Source organism: Carcharhinus amblyrhynchos, chromosome 26 (genome assembly GCF_965287045.1).
Source record: "Carcharhinus amblyrhynchos chromosome 26, sCarAmb.v2.hapA, whole genome shotgun sequence".
NCBI lineage: Eukaryota > Metazoa > Chordata > Chondrichthyes > Carcharhiniformes > Carcharhinidae > Carcharhinus > Carcharhinus amblyrhynchos.
The window spans coordinates 21,930,617-21,954,089 of NC_137349.1; the positions used below are offsets into that span (position 1 = coordinate 21,930,617).

At 39.3% G+C, this 23,473-nt stretch overlaps 1 protein-coding gene across 1 annotated transcript in view; it reads right to left on the reverse strand.

Moving 5' to 3' along the window:
* LOC145358503 (protein unc-13 homolog A-like) overlaps positions 1-23,473 on the reverse strand; it is a 367,395-nt gene that overhangs the window by 165,064 nt on the left and 178,858 nt on the right. Inside the window, exon 10 of the mRNA XM_080212618.1 lies at positions 22,415-22,540. Within this exon, the coding sequence (XP_080068744.1) occupies positions 22,415-22,540 (126 nt within the window). The remainder of the gene's footprint in view (positions 1-22,414; positions 22,541-23,473) is intronic.

Consider the following 23,473-nt stretch of genomic DNA (forward strand, 5'->3'; position numbering starts at 1 on the left):
TTGTATTGCGACTGCATAATGGCAACACGACATGGCAAGCTTCACCTGTTGCTCATATTTTTGAGATAACTTGGCCGAGATTCTCCCAAAGAAAAATCTAAGTGTCCAACGTGAGGGAAAACAGGAGTATTTCCCGCCCGTTTATTCAGCATATCTACCAGAGCGAATTGCCAACACTCTATGCATCACAGAGTGCCATAGCACAATTCACTCTAGTAAGCAGGGGCAGGGTCCTATTCCGAGGGGCAGCATAGTGTTGAGTGGGTCACTGCACATGCACTGATCTGTCAGTCACTGGCCAGCCTCCCGACTGTCAGTCATTCCAATCGCTGGCCACTTGTGCAAAACACGCACCCCCCCCCCACCCCTGCCCAATCACTGGCCTTCCGACACTCCTAGCCTGATCGCTGATCTCCCAGACCTCCCCGGATCAGGTCCGATTTACCTCCCTCCCCTTTGGCCAGCCCCGCCACCCCCTGGACAGTCAAAACCCCCTGCCCACGCCGATGACCAGCAAACCCACCCCCCACCACCACCACCACAACAACCAGCCCCAATTGCCTTGTCCGTCCTTCTCCCAGTGACCTCTGTTGCAGAGTGGCAGGCTTCCCCCATCAATGGGATCGGACCCCCCTTCGTCCTCCCCTACCCTATTGGCACCCCCAAGGCGCACTTCCCCTTACTCCCAACCACCCAGGGGCCCCAATGGCCTTTGTTCCCTCCAGTGGGGTCAGGGCATCTGTTCCCCATTAGTGGGAGTAGGCTTAAATGCCAGTGGAAGGAACAACTCCTGGCGGCGGGGAAGGGTGGGGTGGGGGCGTTGGGGGGGGGGGGGGGGGGGGGGGGGGGGATGCGGTGAATGCTAGCAGGCCTGGAGAATACCGTCCTGGGACTGCTAATTATATCGAAATCCTTATTTCAATATGATAATCAGCTCTGCGCCGACTTCCAGCACAAAGCTCATTATGCTCAAAGAAAGCAGCGAATACTGATCGCAAACAGTGCTAAAGGCCACCTACTGGTGTCTCCCAGCCCGCTGCACTGCTTGAGCAACAGTGAGCTGGGAGAATCCCCCCCATATACTTCCAGGGCAAACCGAAGTAGACTGGGCACTTTTCAGGATGAAATATAGCGGCATCAGACCCATCATGAGTTTGAACAATATACAACAATCAATGATCTGATCAGTTGACTTGCCTTATTTCAGCAGCTAGATTGCACAGTGAGCAAATGGTTCAGGCCCTATTTACAAGATTGCTGACAAGACCAATCTTACAGCACTTGGAACAGTTGGAATTTTAACATTAACCAATAAAAATGGGTTTGCAGCAGATAGCATTAGAAAACTCATATAGAATGTGGGGATATGGGTGAAATTTTGCAATTGCATGTAAAATTTGTCTATTTATTAGTCACAGTAAGGCTTACATTAATACTGCAATGAATTTACTGTGAAATTCCCCTAGTCGCCTGTTCAGGTACACTGAGGGAGAGTTTAGCATGGTCAATGCACTTAACCCGCACATCATTTGGCCTGTGGGAGGAAACGGAAGCACACAGAAGAAGCCCATAGGAAGCCTCCACACAGACAGTGACCAAGCCAGGAATTGAGCCCAGGCCCCTGGCGCTGTGAAGCAGCATTGCTAACCACTGTGCTACTGTGCTGTCCATGTTTATTAAAACACCTATCAAAAAACCACTGTGATAATGAAATAGAGTTTCATGAGCTTTCTTTGCTTGAGGAGGAAGAACAAATTTATTACAATGTTAAACACAAATTTCTAAATGGATGAATTTTCCTAAAAAATGACAAAGTGTCAGCTAGTGATTGTTTCTGGCGAGAAACATGCCGGTTTTCATAGTCAGGTTTTCATTCCAGTTCTTCTGCCACATTGTCAAAAAAAAAGTGGGGGGGTGGGAAAGAGAGAGAGAGGGAGAGAGAGAGGAGGTGTTTTGTACCATTATTCTTGTGGGGTGAGGTCTGATCAGAGTGCCCTTTTTAAAGGGCACCCTAATCTCAAGGTCAAAATAAAGGTTTCCTAGGAACATCACGCTTGGAAATCACACTGGCACAAAAACCATTAGGGTCCTCTCATGAGATTTAGCAGCCATAATGGGATTTGCACCCATGGCGAATGACCCCCAAAAATTTGCTGCCACTGTGTTTAATAACATTTTTGGTATGTTACAAGTTTGTAAAGGAGAATATTAAATCTTTTTAATAAAGACTGTTCCTTTTTAATATTTCATTACAGATTTTTCACTTAACTAATAATATTGAACATTCTAAAGTAATATGAATACTAAAGATTCTTCCAGGTTATTGCTCAAAGTGAATTGAAAGAAATGATTTTGATATTGCAGTTGCAATGCTACCACAATTTTTTTAAAGCCCAATTTTTTTTTAAACAATTGGGAACACTTATTGAAGATGTAATTATCGGAATTTAATATTTATATTCATGGCAATATTAAATATCTTAATTGAAGGTTTAGAAAGTAAGCAACTGAAAGAAAACTTGTCTCCTTTATCCCAATAGGTCTGTGGCATTGAGCGTTTCCAATGTTTATTTAGCTGAGGCACAGGGTAAGCTGTTGAAAGCAATAGGTCGTATTTTACAGAGGACGGGGAAGGTGAGGGGCATGCATAGCTTGCTTTCCCCTTCCCTTCCACTCCAGGAAGGAAAATTGACCAATAGCCAATGCACCTGAAAAAAGCCCACTCTATAGCCACAACAAGCTGTGGGTGGGCTAAACTAGGTGTGAGCAGAACCTCTAACTCTCAGTGCAAGGACATCCTGTCCTCAAGAGCGGCTGACCAATCTAACTGGCCAGCAGATCCTGTAGTCTGGGCAATGCCAGAGCTCCATAGTGGGCAGCAATGCAACTAGACCAGGAAGGAGAAAAGATGAATGCTGGAGCGGAAAGTTGGGCCTCAATGGGTGGAGAAAGATTGGATGGCTTAGGGAGAAGGTTGGAGAGTAGGAATATTGATTTTGGAGGCATCAAAGGGGAGGAAAATTTTGTGGGGTGTGCCCCAATTCACACAGGCATCTCCCCCCCCAACAAAGGGCAGATGCCACCCAACCTTCCACCTAAACATTTAAGCACATTTAGAAAAATAAATCAGTCTGCCCACACCACTGTATTAGTGTGTGGGCTGCATGTTATCTGGGTCAATTACTCAATTAACAAGTTCAATTGACCCTTAATTACTTATTTAAAAATCCTGCCAATTTTGGCACCTGCTCACCTTCAGTGTTATGGGGGACAACACAGAGATGGGTGTAAAGTAGTGAGATTGACACCCATTGTATTTTTGGGCTCCTTTTCCTCTTCCTCTCTCTTCTCCCCCTCCCATTGTAAATACCAGTAGTCCATAAAATCCAGCCCATGAATTCAAGATGGTCATATTTTTAGATTCCCTGTTGCCAGTTAATTTCCAAAAATGCTCACAAGATGAGAAGCATGAAGAGGACCAAAGTCAATTGCTTGCTCAACCAGCTGAAAGATGAAGATCACATTAAAGCTACAAACATAACTTTTTAAATTATTCTTCAGAAGCACTTTAGGATGTCTTCTACGTCAAAGGTGCTACACAGAGCTGTCATGACTGAAGGAAGTAAGTTCTGGATAGGCAATACAGTACCTGGCTGAACAGATTGGATAACAACCTATAACCTTTTGAATGCTCCTAATTAATGTTGGCCTATTAGCATCATCAATTCAATTAGGGTAAAAAATAATCTCGACTTGTTCCCATACAACCAAACAGATTTCACTGAGATCCTTCAGTATTGTTATTGCACTTCCATTGGGATATTTGCAAAAGTAATCATCTGCAGATTTTAACCTTTTTTTTAAGTAAATACTTAAAGGAAAACTGAACATGTAGAAAACCTCCTAGGGCTCTCAATTTATTTTCAGAAACAGGATCCCAAGATTTTAAAAAGTTTAAAAACTGTCAAGTTAGTGCTGTTAATGATAAACTATAGGTACAACATATGCAAGCCAGCATTTTCCATCTGCAGCAATGAATATTGTTGTGTAAACTAAAGAAGACTAACAAGTTGGTGGGTCTTCATAACTCTCAGATTTGTTGCATCATACAAATCCATTTAGCCCAATATATCTGTGCCCATTCTCTATCCTAATTGCCTTTGAGAAAATGGTGGTGAGCAACTTTCTTGAACCGCTGTAATCCATATACTGTGGATATTGCTAGGGAGAGGAATTCCAGTGTTTTGACCCAGTGACAGTGAAGGAATGCTAATGTAGTTCCAAGTCAGGATGGGAAGACTTGGAGGGCAACTTGCAGGTGGTGCATTTCCATGTACCTACTGACCTTATCTTTCTTGCTGGTGGAGGTTGTGGGTCTGGCAGGTGCTGCTGAAGGAACCTTGGTGAGTTGCTCAAGTATATTGTATCTATGGTAAGCACTGTTGTCACTGCATCAGTGGTGAGGGAGTGGATGGGATGCTGATCAAGTGGGCTGGTTTGTCCTGGATGGTGTTGAGCTTCTTGAGTGTTTTTGCAGCTGCATTCGTCCAAGCAAGTGGAGCGTACTCCATCACACTCCTGACTTATGCCGTATAGATGGTGGACAGGCTTTGGGGAGTCAGGAGGGGAGTTACTCACCGCAGGATTCCTAAACTCTGACCTGGTCTTGTGACCACATCATTTATATGGATGATCCAGTTCGGTTTCAATGGCAACCACCAGCATGTCGATAGTGTGGGATTCAGCAATGGTAATGCTATTGAATGTCAAGGGGCAATCTTGTTTTAGATGATCATTGCCTTCCCTTTTTGTGTGGTGCAAATGTAATTTGCTATTTATCAACCCACACTTAAATGTGGTCCAGGTTTTGTTACACAAGGGCACAGGCTGCTTCAGTATGAGGAGTCATGAACAGTGCTGAGATTTATGCAATCATCAGTGACCATCCTCAATTCTGACCATATGATGAAGAGAAGGTTATTGATGAAGCAGCTAAAGATGGCTGGGCCTAAGACACTACCTCGAAAATCTCTAGCAATAATGTCCTAGGATTGAAAGATTGACAACCATCTTCGTGTTTGGGATGACTTTAATCTGTGGAGGACCATCCACTTGGAATATCTGTCTGAATAATGGTTGACTTTTGTTTTGCATTGATTTGCTGGGCTCTCCAGTCATTGAGGATGGGGGTATTAGTGGAGCTTTCTCCTCCAGGAACTTGTTAAATTGCCCATCACCATTTACAACTAGATACGTCAGGATGAAGCTTAGCTCTGTTTTTTGCATGCTGTTTACATTGACTGACATGCAAGTAATCCTGTTTCATAGCTTCACCAGGCTGACATTTGTTTTTAGATATGCCTGATGCATGTGTGTTTCATTCAACTGGCATTGATCTCCTGGCTTGTTGAGAATAGCAGAGTGGGAAATATGTTGGCCAATGAGGTTGCAGGTTGTCATTGTATACCATTCTGCTGATGGCCCACAGTACCTCACTGATGATCAGTTTTGAATTGCTAGATCTGATTGAAGTGTATCCTATTTAGCAAGGTGGTAATGCCACTCAGTATGATTTAGGATATCCTCAACAAGAAGATGGAATTTGCCTCCACAATGACTGTACGGTAGTCACCTCTACTAATGCTGTCATTGACAAATGCATCTGCGTCAAGTAGATTGGGTAGGTTTTTCTGTATTTTTGGTTGCATCAGCACCTGCTACAGACCCAGTCCAGCAGCCATATCCTTTAGAACTTGCCAACTTCATCAGTAGTGGTGCTTCCAAGCCACTCTTGGTAATGGACATTGAAGTTTCCTACCCAAACTACATTACTCATAGCTCGTGCCACCCTCTGATTCTTCCAAGTGGTATTCAATGTGGAGAAATACTGATTTATAAAATGAATGTGGGATGGGGGGAAAGACTGTGGTTTCCTTAACCATGTTTAACCTGATGCCTTAAGATTCCATAGGGGTCTGGAGTCAATGTTGAAAACTCTCAGCATTACTCCTTGCTGACTGTATGCCACTGTGCTGTCACCTCTGGATGGTTTGTCTTGTCAGTAGGCCAGGACATATCCAGGGATGATGATGGTGGTGTCTGAGACATCTGTCCTTTCAGATAACAACATAAATTCTTCTTGAAAGACTTGCTTGAATCTGCCTCCACCACACTGTCAAGCAATGCATTCCAGATCTTATCTGCGTGCCATGTGAACGTTTTTCCTCATGTTGCCATTTATTTATTTTGCCAGGCACCTCAAATTTGTGCAATCTGTTCTTGATCCTTCCATTCATGGGAACATTTTTTCCCAATATTACCAGCAAGGGAAAATAATAGTCTCATTATAACCATACATACACAACTGGGTGCTTCTATCAACTCTGTCCAGACCCCTCATGATTGCGAATATTTTTACAAAATTTCCTCTCAGCCTTCTTTTCTCCAAGGAAAGTAGTCCCAACTTCTTCAATCCACATAACTGAAGTTTCTCACCCTTGGAACCATTTCATGATTCTTTCTTGCACTCCAACATCTTCATTTTTTCCAAAACAACTGGATGCAGTTGAGATTAATCTAGTTTTCTATACAAGTTTAACATAAGAGACAGGATGTTCAGACCTTCCAGCCTGGGGGGCATAAATTCCCACCTGAGCTCAACAGACCTTTTAATGGGAAAATGGGAGTAAATCATGTCTGTTTTTCTATAACATACTTACCAGAGCAAATCTCCAACTCAGAGCACTGTACAGCAGGGGACAGGGCCTATTCCCACCTAAGAGATCGGCAGCATAGTGCTGAGCGGGCCACTGCACATGTGCCAATCTGTCAGAGCAGAGATCAGTGCATTCACAGTGGTCCCACATTGCCAGCCTCCCAATCACTGGCCTTCCCGATCACTGGCTAGCTCTGCAACCCTCCCTGCACCCGCCCATCGCTGGCCTACCCTGACCAGCCACGATCTCCCTGACCACCACCCTGACATTCCCATTTCCCATCCCACTCTGATGGCCAGTACAGACCACTTCCTCCCTCCCTCCCCACCAAACCTTTTGCAGAATGGCAGCAGGTGTCTCCCCCAATTCAAATTTCCACATGATAATCAGCTCCGTGCCGATCTCTGGTACAGAGTTGATCATGCTAAAAAACATAGTCTGAAATATGCGTGGAGGCCACAGTGCCCAGCATGAATCCACAAAGCAGCTGCTGCTGATCGCCCCCATCATGTAGGGTGCACCAGTCCTTGGTAAAGCTCACTTGACTCTCCTACCATGGTAGGCTGGATTCTCAGCAAAAAAAAATTTGCAATGTTCATGCAAAGTGACATCGTAGGCAAGGCAGTGGAGTGTTGTTGAGGGCTCAGTCTGAATCAACAAAATCTAAAAAGGAAAAAAGGAAATCTATGGAATGAAAAGTGATGAAAAACAGAAATGGATATAAATGGATATAGGAAAGATCAAGCTAGGAAAGTGAAATCAGTTGGGAAACAAGTAACAAACACCTGACAGAAGGGGATGGTACATGAACACTAATGCATTAAATATAATGGGTCAGCAGCTTCGGAAACGTGCAAACTACTAATGTAAACTCTAAAGTTTTCATAAAGAAGGCTTAAAGTAATATAAAGCAATTAATTAAACTTTGGCTGCAAGAACAAAATCTTTTTGGATAGTCAGAAGCTTTTTCCCAGGGTGGAAGTGTCAATTACAAGTGGGCATACATTTAAGATGCAAGGAGCAAGTTTTTTTAAAGAGATCTGTGAGGCAGATTTTTTTTTACACGCAGAGTGATGGGTGCCTGGAAATTGTTGCCGGAGGAAGTAATGGAAGTGGTTGTGGAAGTGACTTTTAAGATGCATCTTGACAAGTACATGAATGAGATGGAAATAGAGGGATATGGTCCCCAGAAGCGTAGGGGATTTTAGTTACGTCAGGCAGCATGGTCAGTCAGGCTTGAAGGGCCGAAGGGCCTGTTCCTGTGCTGTAATTTTTTTTATTCTTTGTTCTTATACATTAGATTAAAAATAAATATTTTTCCAAGGATTCTTTGCAAGGTTTCAGATTAATACAAAGATTCCGTATTTTCAGACATATGGTCAAACAGCATGCAAAACTTATAAATACACATATAACTACCAAAGTAAACCGGAAAAAGGACTTAGACATACATTAATGTTCAATTTTATATCTACAAAGACAGTAAAGTAATCCATGTTATAACAATAAATTGTCTTCCACCAATGGCCTTCTGTTTCTTACGTTCTTCCCCGATTGATTACACGTGCATAATACCAATGTTTTTCTATTTTCTAATTTTTTTAAATTTTCTGGTTCATCAATCATATGATAAATTCTCCAGAAATTAATGTAATTCATCCTGTGAGAATGAAAGGAATTACATACCATCACTGTCTTGAAAGCCATACCTAAAGGAATCCATAATGTCAAAACCAAGGAATAGATCACAGTCACTTTCAGTTTTTGTTGCCTTTCTAGCAATACCTCAGAAATAATAGGGTAAATTTTAATTTTCTTCTTGTAAAGCACATCCAGAAAAACAGGTGACATTAATCATAACAGATTGAAAGCATGCTATTATACATCAACCTTACTTGCCAGATATTGCAATTAACATACCCCAATAAATTAATCTAGAGACTTGGAAACAAAGGGGAGTTGCAGCAAAAGCAGAATACTAGGTGTCATGTAGCAGTATTAAAAATGGATTCACATGGAGGCAGCAAGCTAGATGAATCTCCAGAGACAGATGTTCACCGGCCATGCTCTCAGGATAGATTAAGTATTATGTTCTACAAATAAAAGTTGATATATTTTGGCTTTTTTTTAAAAAACACGGTTTTGATAATATTGCATGTTTCGCTGGACATGGAGCTATTGCTTAATAAAGATGTGTGTGTATTTATAATAAAACGTATGCCCTTACCCAATTTGACAAGTCTGAACCCAAATTATATTTAAAGTTGAGACACAGTGCCTAAATAATAGCACATTATATTATGCTCTGTCTGAAGGAACACACAGACTTATATCAGAGGCATCGGCCATAACTCTCAAAACTTAATTGAGTTTTTCCCCAAAAATGTTCTAGCGTGTGGTGACAGAAAGAAAAGATCATGTCTTACACAAGGGTATTTAATACATACATTGACATTAAAAATGACCTGTATTTACACTAACTAGAATCAATCTTATTTAAATTGACATAATACGGCAAGTGTATCAACTTCAAAACTTAAATTTCTCTTACCTGGCAATGCCCCTTTTCAACGTGTACCTAACTGTCATCTTAGGCTTGTTTTATTTAGTGTAGGTGATTTTAACCTTATTTGACTGTGAACAATGGCACTTGAGAAACTAAATTACTGGTTGATTTATTTTAGTCAGGTCCTAATCTTAACAAAGTAATTGGTTGAAGTGATGATTTACTGCTTGAGTGATAATCAATTTGGCCTGTCATTAAGCAATAATATAAATTGTGCCTTCATAGTAATGTAAAAGTAACCATTCCATTATGAACATTAACAGTGACAAGACTGCGAGCAGGAAGTGACACCCCGAGTTTTAAAATGGACACTGATTTCAAGGTTAAATCTCAGTGAATCAACAGGTGGAACAATTCATCTCTTTTTGAGATATTAAAATCTATACTGCAGGAAATACTGGTAAATTTAAATACAATTCATCAAATTGAACTCTTTACCTTTAATTAGAACATCATTCGTACAATCCAGATCAATAAAACAATTAGTACAACATCTTCCCCAGGGAGAAAATTTGATGTAAAACATTTCTCACCAGATCACTCAGTATGCAGAATGCAAAGAAGTTGGCATAGATTGTTTATTAAATAATTTCTGTTCAAATGCAAGGAGCTGTGCTGGTTTCTCAGTAATGGGGGCAAAACCTCAGGGAAAGCAAAACATTTTCCACCAGAGAGGGAGAGAGGAAGTACAGAGAAAACCATTTCCTAGTTTTCAGTCAAAACTAGAGATAAAATTAGACAGCACAATTCTAAAATTAGAGCTACACTATTTAGGAGTAACATCAAAAAGCACTGTCAAATCTAGATTTCTCATCCCTTCGAGGGGCTTAATGTCCTACTTGTTTCTCTGCTCCTATAGAATGCTACAACATAAACAGGCTTTTCTAACTTATGTCAACACTTCTATCTTTTTCACATGAACAACTTAGTGTAATCTCAAATCCAATAGAAACATAGAAACTAGAAGCAGGAGTAGGCCGTTCAGCTCTTCGAGCCTGCTCCGCCATTCATTTTAATCATAGTTGATCATCAAATTCAATATCCTGAACTCCCCCCGACCTCCCACCATTCCCTATCCTTTGACCCCTTTAGCCCCCAGAGCTATATCTAATTTCTTCATGAAATCAGACAACATTTTGCCCTCAACTACATTCTGTAGTAGTGAATTCTACACATTCACCACCCTCTGGGGGAAGAAATTTCTCCTCACCTCAGTTCTAAAAGTTTACCCCTTATCCTCAAACTGTGATCCCTAGTTCTGGACTCCCCTACCATTGGGGACATTCTATCTGAATCTACCCTGTCTAGACCAGCTGGAATTTTATAAATTTCTATGAGATCCCCTCTCACTCTTCTAAACTCCAGTGAATAAAATCCTAACCAACTTGGTCTCTCTTCATATGAAGAAACTGCTATCCTGGGAATCAGCCTGATAAACCTTCACTATCCTCCCTCTATAGCAAGGCCATCCTTCCTCAGATAAGGACACCAAAACTGCACACAATACTCCAGGTATGGCCTCACCAACGCCGTGTACAAATTGCAACAAAACATCCTATCCCAGGACATAAATCCTCCCTTTCTGAAGGCCTACATACCATTTGCCTTCTTTACTGCCTGTTATACCTGCACACTTACATTCAGCGACTGATGCACAAGGACTCCAAGGTCTCATTGAGTATCTACCACTCTCAATTTACACCCATTCAAGTAATAATCTGTCTTCCTATTATTGCTACCAAAGAGGATAACTTCACATTTATCCACATTATACTGCATCTGCCACACATATGCCCACACACACAGCCTGTCTCAATCATGCTGAAGCATCTTTGCATCCTCTCCACAGCTCACCCTCCCACTCAACTTCATATCATCTGCAAATGTGGAAATAACATATTCAGTTCTCAAACAACTATTAAATTCATTTTTTAAAGAATTATTGACTGTTTCAGTGTATTCAGAGAATTGCAAATTTCAAGCACCTTCCATGTAAAAGAATTATTTTCTAATCATCTGCTAATTTTTTTGTGATTACCTTGTTCTGCCACACATTGACTTCCCACTGACCAGTGGAATTACTTTTGCAATATTTACCCCATTACAACAACCCTTAGATTTTCTTTATCTTTCCCTGCCCTTGTGGAAATAGCTTAATTCTGGTTTCCTCTTCATTACATGAAACTCAAATTTGTTAGTGACCGAGTGATCTACACTGCAACATTTTCATTGATTTTATAGCCCTTCTATAATGTAGTGCTTAAACCTGTAGACAATACTCCACCTGTGATCTAAGGATATTATACAAACTCAAAATTATCTGTTTTCTTATAAATTCTAGAAATTTATATATAAAATCAAAAATTTCAAAGTCAAACATTTGACTTTGTGGTTTTATTTAATTTTCTATTTAGAACCCTACCATTTAAGGCACAATTCTTTCCATAGTCTTATTTCTAAAATTTACACTTTCTGCATCGAACTGCATCCTCATTTGCACCATGTTCCATTCACCCATCACCGCAGTGCTTATGGGCCTATATTGGCAAACAGTTAAGTAAGCTCCAATTTTAATGTTTTCATCCTTGCTTTCATATGCCTTATGCCTCCATCTCTCAATACCTTTGTAGTCACTCATAGCTCTTTAACTTCTTGAGGTATTTGTGCTCCTCTGATTCTGGTCTCTTGAGCATCTATGGTTTTATTTGCTCCAATATTGATAGCTGTGCCTTCAACTATCAAGGCCATAAAGCTCTGGAATTCTCTCCTTAAACCTCCTCGCTTTTTTTTCCCCCCTTTAAGACACTCCTTAAAACCTCTCTCTTCGATCAAGCTATTGATCATCAGGCCTAACATTTTCTTATGTAGCTTATTGTTAATTTTATTCAATAATGTAGCTGTGAAGTTTCTTGGGACATTTAACTATATTATATTTATATAAATATAAATTGTTGCTGTGTCATCTATCCACCACCGGCTTTGTCTCTGCTCTCCTGCAATCTTTCATAATTCTTATTGGAATCTGTTATATCTTTTTAGTACCAATTTAGTGTGATCAGTTAATCAATATTGTTCTCCCAATCATTTATGATATATAAAATAACAGCAGCCTCAACAAAAACCACTGTGGAACATTACTATCCACATATTTCAGGACAAAAAAACTGCATTCTATCTACCTTTGTTTTCTGCCTTCAACTATTAATTTTATGTGCCACTGTGTTGTGACAAATTTCCTATATGGGGGTTTATCATTTTTTGTCAATTCCTTTTACTTCTTCAAAGTATTTTGTAATATTAGGCTAACATTGCAAAATGTCTGTGCTGACAAACCCTTAAGTAACTTCCACACCCAAACAGCTAATAAATTTTATTTTTAATCAACAAGTAAAACTAAAAAACTTGTTATTTCCTGCCTTATCGCTCCCTGGTCTTCCAGCATAATTTGGCTTTCCATAAAATTTTGTAAAACGTTGTCAGAAACTTCTTTTTCCCAACTCTCCTCAGGATCCTTGGATACAAACCAACTAGGACGAACATAAGTTTGAGCAAATTTTGTAATATTTCTTTTTAAGCAGCAACTTTTGCTGTTTGTCATCCATATCAAGTGATACTACAACCTTCAAAATCCATCTCCATGAAAATTAAGATAAAATACTTATTTAGTTACTATCTGTGTCATTTTGCAATTCACAACCAACTTTCTACATTTACCTTTAAGTAGCCCTATTACTATTTTGGCTGTCTGCTGTTCACATGCCTATTTGTTGCACTTTGTTTTGTTGCCAATTTCTGCTCATGCTCCCTCTCAGCTTTTCCAATTTCCCTGTTTGTGAGTTTCCTATATTTTTATGCCCTAATCTTCCATTTTGACAGCTAGATGTTAAAAGTTTCATATTTGATTTAATTGCAGTTCATCCACGAAACCCCTGCCTTTATTACACTTTCCCTGCATAGGAATATACTTGTGATTTGTACCTCTCCTCTCTCCAGTTTACAGATTTTCCATTGCTGGCCTATGAATCTGTTTGCTTACTTTTCCTTATAGTTAGTTTGGCTAAGAGGCGTTAGTTTTTTTTCCCCCAGTCAGGTACTACCCTCATCCTATTCTTATATGGAATCAAACATATTTCATACTTCAGTTATGTGGATAGGTTGAAGGAACAGAAACTGCTCTCCCTGGAGAAGAACAGGTTGAAAGGAGATTTGATAAGGATATTCAAAATCATGACAGTATTTAGGAAGATACTATTCCCATTAAAAAAGGATCCAGAATCAGAGGACACCAATTTATAAGTAATTGGCAAAAGCGGCGACAATATGAGAAAATACTTCTTTTAAATATAGCAGTGGTTAGGATCTGGAATGCACTGCCTGAGTGTGTGGTGGAGGTAGATTTAATAGAGGCTTTTAAAGAGACAATTAGATAATTATCTAAAGAGAAAAAATAATGCAAGTCTACAGAGAGAGGGGGAGGGAGTGGTTGTGCGTGTGATGCTCATGTAAAGAGCTGGTCCAGACATAACAGTCTAAACAACCTCCTTCTGTAAAGTAACCATCTATGACTTTACATTCTGGTTCCCAAAAGCATCCCTCCTACAATATCACATAGAAAGCCAAGAAGCACCACTTTTAGAATGTGGAAGTTTATGGAACACTAAATTCTCTGATTCCTCCGCTTGGAGCAATGTTTGGAATATTGTCTTTTTGTGAGAGAGGATTATGGGGAGTATATGCACAGGATGCAGAAGCATATTACACATCAAACATTTGGTTATCATGAAAGCACTCAATTTGCTCAAAAACGTTTTCTGCATTTTATATAACTTAACTTCTTTTCAGAAGTTGTCCTAGAGTCAAATTAATGTCCTGACTCTGGGCTGGGCTGGGCTGAATATTAACATTGTACAAATTTATCTCACTTAATAAGATTAGAATTTATCTTCCTGGCTGTCTTAAGAATTGTTGCATCAGAAGTAGGCACTTGCTGTTCAAAACATTGATACGAGTTGACAAATATGATCACTTTTGGTTATGATTTGGTAAGAGCAATGTTATTACATATATAGCAGACCACAAAAACATGACAAACTTTCTCAAATCTATGAAGACAAAAATAACAAAATATAATTGATGCATCTCAGATATTCTCCAAACTCAATAAAATTCTTGAGAACCCCTGGGGTCAGATCTTCCCATCAGTTGATGCTGTGTGCATCGCCAATGATCGTAAAGATTTCTGTGCCCTGATCTTTTTGCAATAGATCATTCTAGCCATATGGACGAAAGACTGACAAGCGCAGGAGATGATGGGCAAGGAAAGTACACATCCTCTTTTTACAATGTAAGCTACCAAATTCAGGTAAGTTTTTTTAAAGTTTCAAGTCTTTCATTGGGTTAGTGATTGAATGAGTGAGTAAGTGATTGGGCATGGAGCGAGTGAGTAAGTACTCAGTTGGGTCAGGGATGGGAAAGTGTTGGGTCATTTTGAGCAGGGATTGGGCAGGTTGGATCAAGAGTATGGTATTCGGAGAGTTTGTTGGTTCAGGACAGGTTATTAGAGGGTGGCGGGGGAAGGGGCTGTCAGTCGTAGTGCTCAGTTAAGTTATGCTAGCTATTAACCAGTGTAACATTTCCAGAGTGATTATGCAGATACGTGGTGCATTTCTGCTCTAAGTCTCTGACACCAAGTTCAGAAATTCTGGCACTGAAAATTTTTAGAGCTTTAACAGAAATTTAAACTTCCCAGATAATTTCAGCTTATTTGTTGCATCAGAACTTCACCAAGTCCTCATGTGCATGTCCCAACTTAAAATTTGAATTTTGGTGAAATGAGCACCAGAAGATTTGAGCTAAGATATTTTCTTCAACAGAAACTAATGGGGGGTCATATATCCAGAATACAAGAAAGGTTCTGTTATGTTTGGCTTGCTGTGCCAACACATCAGAATGTAGATATGCCTGCGTTGGACTGGGGTGGGCACAGTAAGAAGTCAAACAACACCAGATTAAAGTCCAACAGGTTTATTTGGTATCACGAGCTTTGAGAGCGCTGCTCCTTCATCAGATGAATGATGAGGAGCAGCACTTCAAAAGCTCATGATACCAAATAAACTTGTTGGACTTTAACCTGATCTTGTGAGACTTCTTATTAAACACATCAGAAGGTTGACCTACTACGATTGACTTATTTTATCCATTTATTCTCATTTTCAAAAACAAATTAAATCATTCCAAAAACATCCCAGATGAATCACTGCAAAAAACAGCAATACAGAAATTGTTATTTCATACTTTAGTCAAGTCATTTTGTTTGCATAACCTACATCGAAAAACAGATTGGTCTCCACTAAAAGTGATGGGAGTGGGAAACAAGGCTGACGAGCCACTGCAAAGGATATGGGGTGCAATTTTTCAATCCTTTTGTCAGTGTTGTCTCCAGCAGGAAAAGTGGAGAGCAGCCTGCCAGCTGTTTTGCCTGGCTTTCTCACCGTATTTTTAAACACTTTGCAAAAAAAGTGAAGAGGTAGATGCCAAGATATCATGCTGGTGGGGCCACTCCGGACAGAAAACCATCTCTAATATCAAAAGGAATATCCCTAAAGACATAGGACACCCACCTGCTCAGGGATGCCCTCACTCCCACCCCAACAAAGTCCCCTAGGCACTGCCCATTGGAAGTATCCATCGACAGTGCCAGGGTGTGACCCTCTCCCCCTCTGGGGGCTGTTCTTAGCTATGCGCCCCTGTAGGTTACATTCGCCAGTTCTGTTTTCCAAAACTTGTCAGCAGGATTTGCAACATGAGGTGACATTACACTGTTCTGTGTGGGGGTTATATGTAAATATATTATAATGGGGTTACCTTCATGACAGGAACCCCCATTGCACCACTGGCAGGGGATGGGGCCAATCAAGAGTGTAAATCCCACCGATGTGAAAGCCACTTTGTGACTCCACCTTGAGTCTCCGCCCCTGCTGCCGTTCCCACTCACCAAGAACAGAGACAGAAAATCCCCCTCCCCCCGCCACGGTCTCCTCCTCAATTAAAAACAGATAATGCCAGAAATATTCAGCAGGTCTAGCATTATCTGTGGAAAGAGAAACAGGAATAACATTTCAAGTAAATGGCCCTTGCGATTGAAGACTTATAGCATTCCCTGTTTTATTTTCAGATTTCCATTATCTGCAGTATTTTGCTTTCGTATTCGTCACCTCCTCAAAACTGATAATCATTAACTGAAGTACTTGCAGAATTTTAACAGCTTATGGGGAGAAGGGTTCAGATGTGAGGGTTAAAGTCATGAAAAATGGCATTGGTCAGGTACTCTACACAATTTTGCTCACTTTGGGTTTTAATCCAGAAGGGCTTGCAGGTAAGTAGGGAGCAACCAGGGAGCTATTGGATAAAAGCAATTACCTGAGGTTTTAACCTAGCATTATGGCTTTAACAGCCAGTACCAAAATTTACACACAGGGAAATGCTTCTTCAGTGAAACTGAAGATCAGAAAGGCTTCAAACAGTGAAGCTGAAGAGCTACATCCCTTTGCAGCTCAGAGGGCTGGTATTCACATCACTTCTTCCAATAGTGTAGTCCCACTGCACTACTGCATCACCATCATCAATCACCATTGATTCGTGATTCTCAAATTCTGGAAAGTTAAATTGCTTGTCTTGCACTCTACTCACCTTGGCCTTCACTTCTCTGTGCAGGGAAGCCTCCACCATGGCATGAGAGTAGCCTATGTAATTCCTCTACCTTATACACTTCTTATGAAAGACATGAAGTAGCAACACCAGCAATAGCAGCTGCTACCTTCTTCTCAGCTACAAACTGCAGGTCAGATGGCTTGGTCAGAGGTTAAGCTTAGGTTTGCAGGGAGATGATCAGCATCATTGTCTCAGGAGGGTCACACATTCATGCAAAGTCATTGCTGACATCTTCAGTCTCCTGAACAAGACCCCTTTCCCCATGATTGAGAGCGGCATATATTGCACTGGATATCAAGATGACTATTACAGGAGAGCAACCCCTCCCCATTTCTCTGCCTCTCCCTGGAACTCTGCACTCATCTCATGGAAGGAGAGAAAGCAGTGAATTGAGAGTGAAAGAAATAGATTGATTGATATAGAGAGAACATTTGTAGACGGTAAGTGTAGGTACAAGTGTGGGATACCAGAAGAAGTGGGTACATAAGAATTTTGGTAATAAGCAAATGAAATTTTCATGAAAATATCTATACTAGGTTGGATTTGGCTATCAGTAAAAGGTTATGAAGTGGAGATTTTCTATATTTGCTAATTGGAAGATTATTCCCCGATGCAATAATAAGTGTTGCTATGAATGGATTAACCATATTTACAGAAGATTCAATCTCCTTTGTAACCACTAGTGATTTTAAAACTCAAAGCTAATGCACTGTTAGTTAATAGAGTTATTAAATCTAAAATGCTTATGCTGTTGACACAGTGATCTGATGCTATAATGCACTGAAACAAGGTTAAACATTTTAATGATAATGGGCCTTTTGACTTAGAAGTTTTAGGATTTTGCCACTGGTCATGTTAAGAGTCTCTCAAACTCAGTAAATTGCTACCATAAATAAATTTTAACAAAGGAAAAAGGTAGGTTATTAAAGACTAAAGGTTAAAACATTATACTTATTGAGTATGTATCAATCTTTGGTCAAGCATAAGAACTGAAGATAAATAGTGCATGTCAAATTTGCAGCAATTTTACATAAGAAATCTCTACAATGAAATGACATTCTACACAATCTCAAGAAACTAGTTTTAATTCCAACTAAAAATTGATTAAAGAAAACATAGAAAATAGTTCTCAAAAACATAATTCAATTCCACCTTTGTTGACTATTAGTTGTGCACAAGAGCACAGTGCCAATAAGACCAGAAGACACAGGAGCAGAATTAGGCCCATCAAATCTGCTCCATCATTCAATCATGGCTGATATTTTTGTCACCCCCATTCTCCCGCCTTTTTCCCATAACCACTGATCCCCTTAATAAGACCACAAGACATAAGAGCAGATTTTATCCGCTTCTCAATTGCAAGCATCTCCCATTTTTTGCTCAGTTTTTTGAATGCCACCATCTTTCAGAATGCAGATATTTTTTCTTTGAAATGTATTTTCACTGGGTGGCACAGTGGTGAACACTGCTGCCTCACAGCACCAGGGAAGTGGGCTAGATGCCCTTCAGGAGAATTAGTGCAGATTCAATGGGCTGAATAGCCTTCTTCTGCATTGTAGGAATTCTATTCTACTTATTATGACTGAGCAATTAAGGCATTAATTCAGCAGGGAACAAGATCCATATTCATAACATTTTAATTTTTTGCAAAACAAGTAGGTAGTGGAAGAATGCCAATTTGCCTGAGGAAATCATTCTTCCCTGCAACCTGGGCAATGGTCTGCTAATAGTGTTCCAGTGCACATGTGTGTGCTTTTGATTAGTCAAATAGACAAATATGCTCTGGACCTTTGTGTGCAATTCCATTACTGTGTAGATGCCTATTAATACAAGCATGGCATTTTACCAATGACCTTGTGTTCAAATTTAGGACCTGTAATGGGGAGATAAAGCACAACCACTAATTAAGACCACGAAATAATTTCTATCTATGCATTAGATCACTGCATCCATAGTTGACATGTGAAGAGGACAATCAGTAGAGCACCAGACTATTAACCCAACATTATTACAATTACATAGCTCTTCCTTGAGGATTTTCCCTGTCTGTTTATGCTTTGTAATTATAAAGCTGAAAAAAATAAATATTTTTATTAACAGTTTTGATCTCAATGAGGAGACTGCAGGTCAATCCACATGCAACAGCCTGTTCTGAAAACTGTGCTCACATTTTTCAACTGTGACAAATTGTACAACAGCATCCAAGACAAATCCCAACATTCTAAAACAACCCATAGCATTGAAAAAAGTTCATTCTCCCCATCTCCCTTTTAAAAATTCCAAACGTTCACCAAAACCAAAACACTTCTTTGGTCAACACCCTACCATATCCCTTCTGTATGTGAAGTTTTGTTGAAATCCATGTAAATTGTTTACAAGCAAATAGACAAGGGTGAAAACATTACTTCTGTCAACTCCAGTGACAGGGGTAAAGATAATGTTAAAGTTGCTATAGTCCCAGATGACCACAGGCTGCTTTTCCCCTTTGAGGAGGAGGGCTGATTGGTGGTGATTTAACCTGAGGATCATCACACCTCAGGCGAGGGGCCTGGTTGAGAAGGCAGGTCTTCATGAACAACCTCAGCCAGTATGGGAACTGAACCCATGCTGTTGGCATCGCTTTGCATTACTAACCAGATATCCAGTCAATTGAGCTAAACCTACCCCCAGGCAGGAGTAACTACTTATCAATTCACTCAGCAATTTAAAACAAGTCAGAATCCTAATATGCAGTTTAAAATTAATTCATTCATTTTCCAAATTTGTTATATTTTTGGCAAAAAGAACCCTGGTTGTATTGAATCATATATATTGAATCATATCAAGCAGGATTTTTCACATGCTGGGGTTTCTATCCAAAGAGCGCACGTGGAAAACATCCCTACCAATCATAGCTGTTCTGCGGCCATTTAAAGCTCAGCGAGGGGACAGGACCTCTATCTCACACATGGGCAGAGGCCACACTTCAAGACAGCTGCTTGCCAACCTGCATTGCTACTTTGTGATTTGTGTATTTGTACTTGCTGTGTACTCCAATGTCTCACATTTCAGTTACTCAACTGTTCGTGATGTTGTTGCCAGTTCATTGATTACTGAACGTAAGCTGCACTATTTATTGTAGCAAAGAGTTACAGTTCCATTGGATTACTTTTGTGCTATTTTGAGAGACCATGCAAAAAGCATGCTTGCTTAAAGCCACTTAACAGCACTTTTTGACCCATCTACATTTGTCACACAGTTTCGTACAACCTGAACTCATTTCTGCAATTTTGTCCAAGATTCATTGAGTTAATTCAATGCCCTTTCCCACAATTAAACTTCATTTTGCTTTAAATTCTACCAGTATATTATGAAATCATACATCCAGTTATGTCTTTTAGGTATTGTGATAATACTGTGCCTTTGAGAAATGTATTTGTGTTATGTTTCTTGTGCAGGAGTTTGGTTTATCAGTTTGTTCTATTCACCTGGTGCCGTTTTGTCTATAACTGGCAGCCCACGTTGATAGTGCAGAAACATAATCGATCTTAATTACTAAAGTGTCTACTTTAATGTAGACTAAGGCAGTTGTTATTTTAGAGTTTTTCCCTGAAGTTTTTCAGAGTAGGGCTTTACTAGGTTGATTGACAGGAAAATGGATGTTACTGGGCAGAGCTAGACTTAGAGGCTCAGTTGCTGCTCGAGATCTTCTGGGAGAAGTGGCTCTCTATGTGCCTCTGTCTCTCTCTGGAATTGGAGACTGGGACATGCCTGGAAATAAGTCTCTTTCTTTGATGTTCTGCTGTTTGAAGATAGATCTTTCTCTGGAGACTGCTGTATGGGAGTCAAAAGACAGATGTCTTTCTATATCTCTGTCCAGAGGAGTTAAAAGGCTGGAAATGTAGTATTCACGTGAGCATATGTGTTTCTGGTGCTGATTCTGAAGAAGGTCTTACATCTGTGGGAATTTTGTTTAAATTGGAATTATAGCAGTAGCTAGTTGTTAAGAAGTGTACCTTTGTCATGTTTAAGTATTTTAATTGGTAGAAGTTATGCTAGTACTTTTTGTGATATTTTAGCTCTGTTGTTAAATGAAGTTGGCTTTAATAAAAACTTCCTATGGATTAACAGAATCATACCTGGAACAAAGCACCTTATGCTTGCACTGATGCCAAAATCAAAAGAAGTTGGTGTCTTGACTAACTTCATACTATACTTTGGAGTTTTTTTTATCTGATCCCTAACAGTATTAATGCTATGTGATGGGTTACTTTTTTGTATCAAGTTTAAAAGCACTGCCTATTTAACATAAAAAGAGTTTCTGTAGTTTGAGTTTAATTCTGATACAAGAAAACAAACATTCACAAATATTAAAAACATTTAAACCAGTAATTTTCATATTTGCTAACTTGGATTTAGCCAATCAAACTGGCTGCTGCAACAAAAATGTTAAGTGAAAGGCAACTTTTGATCAATATCAGAATTTTAAAAACAAGGTAGTAATTTTAAAAATGTGGTGATATGGAATATTGAAGTTAGTTGAAAACAAAGACACCTGAAAAGTGATCTAAAAGTTATTAGCAATAAGATCGAAGTAGTCGCCATCATGGTAAATGAGTCAGTTATTGAAATTGTATTGTAATCTCTGATTTTCTTACCACCTCAGAAATATGATTTTATAATCTGATTTGAGAATTTATGTAAAAAAAGTACAGCTTCATTTACAACTTGTCTATAATTCGCTGTTGAGGGTTTACAAAAGAAATCCAGCTTACAAATGTTGCATTCAAGACCAGAATGTACACAAAAACAGGGCAAGGAAAGATGGTTCAAAAAGCCTGTCCTATTCAATCATGGTGCATCCTATGTGACTCCACCACTCCCAACCTTGCATTCCACAATCACCTGGGTCAGACAAAATAGAAAAAGTAATCTTGAACTCATTTAGGAAAAAAATAAGAAATTCTTTCCAAACCCCAAAAGACAAAATAGCCAGCTCCAGAAGACTGCAGTACTGCTGCTGACCCCGCAGTGTCCAGATGTTGATGATGGTGTTCAAAACTTAAAGGGTTAGAGGCAAACATCAAAATACGATGCCACATTCTTATTGAAATAAATATGTAAACATTTTATTACAATTTATAGATTAAATTATATTGATTAATGTGAAAATTTAAAGAACAAGAAACTGGGTATAGAAACTTGTGTAAATTTATACACCTATTAAATATCAATACATATATAATTTTAGTCAACCTATACTGATAAATGTTATACAAGTTCAACTTTTGATATTATTTCATTGAAGCCATTGTAAGTCCACAAATACAGAAGAAACATTTAAGCGAGCATGCACACAACTACTAGACAAAAAGCCACAGCACATTTATAGACCACAAATGTCTAGTGTACGAACAATGCAATAGATGCAGTTCAAACCCACCTATCCGACAGATCTAGAGACTGCCTACTTTCAAGGGAATACTGACGACTGGTTAGCCTGCTAGAGTCTGACGCAGTCTCTAGGTCACTGCGTCCATTTGTGGCAGAATCTATGCTATCATAGCGTCTACCAGAGAAAGTGGAAAGCACAAAGAGGAAGATGGTGAGGGAAAATTTAAAAATATCAAAAGGTTACTCTACACATTTTTTATTGCATACCCTACTGAGACAACTGTGCTTTTCTGGATCAGGATATAAAATTAAACTTAATATCCAGTGAAGCCAATGAGTTGGGCAAAAGAAAGGAAGTACTGGGGTACTGGGCACATTGAATCAATGAATTCAGTGTTCAGTTACCACAGTACTCTGCAGCAAACACATCACAAGAAGGACTTACAATACCCACAGATGCAGATCTGATTTCTCAGCCTTCCTGTTAGGAATGCTTAGCCAAATGTATTCAGCAAAGTTAACAATTTTGGTTATAGAGGGAAAATGTAAAAAAAACATAATGGTCCAATACCATGGCTAATTTTCAAGTTCAAACACCACTTTAATTTATTTTTACCCACTGCATATTTAAAAATACAGTAGTCTCAGAACATAGTAAGCAATAGTTCTTGCAATTTCTAATGCCCAACCTCATTCTTTAAGAACTTTTGATAGAAAGTCAAATTACATACACAGATTAAAAACATGACAGTCTGCTATATAGAGATTTGTTGCAATATTTCCAGTCTGAAATTGTAAATACAAAATCTTATTCCAACATATTCCAGTTAATGGGAACAGTTCTTTTAATGGGTATAATTACAGATATACAATTGAGTCACTATTCAAAAAGTGCCAAAAGGGAATGACAATCAAAACAGAATGATAGAGGTGTTCCCATTAAGGGGTTTGTTTCTGTATATCAATACTGTAACTATATAAACTGCAGATACTATTTTCCAGTACAGTACATATGCATGTGTTATCCTTTATAAAATACATTTTCCTGGTGTCTTGCATGCTTACAGATTTTATTCTCTATATATTTAAATGGTTGCATATTCCCCAG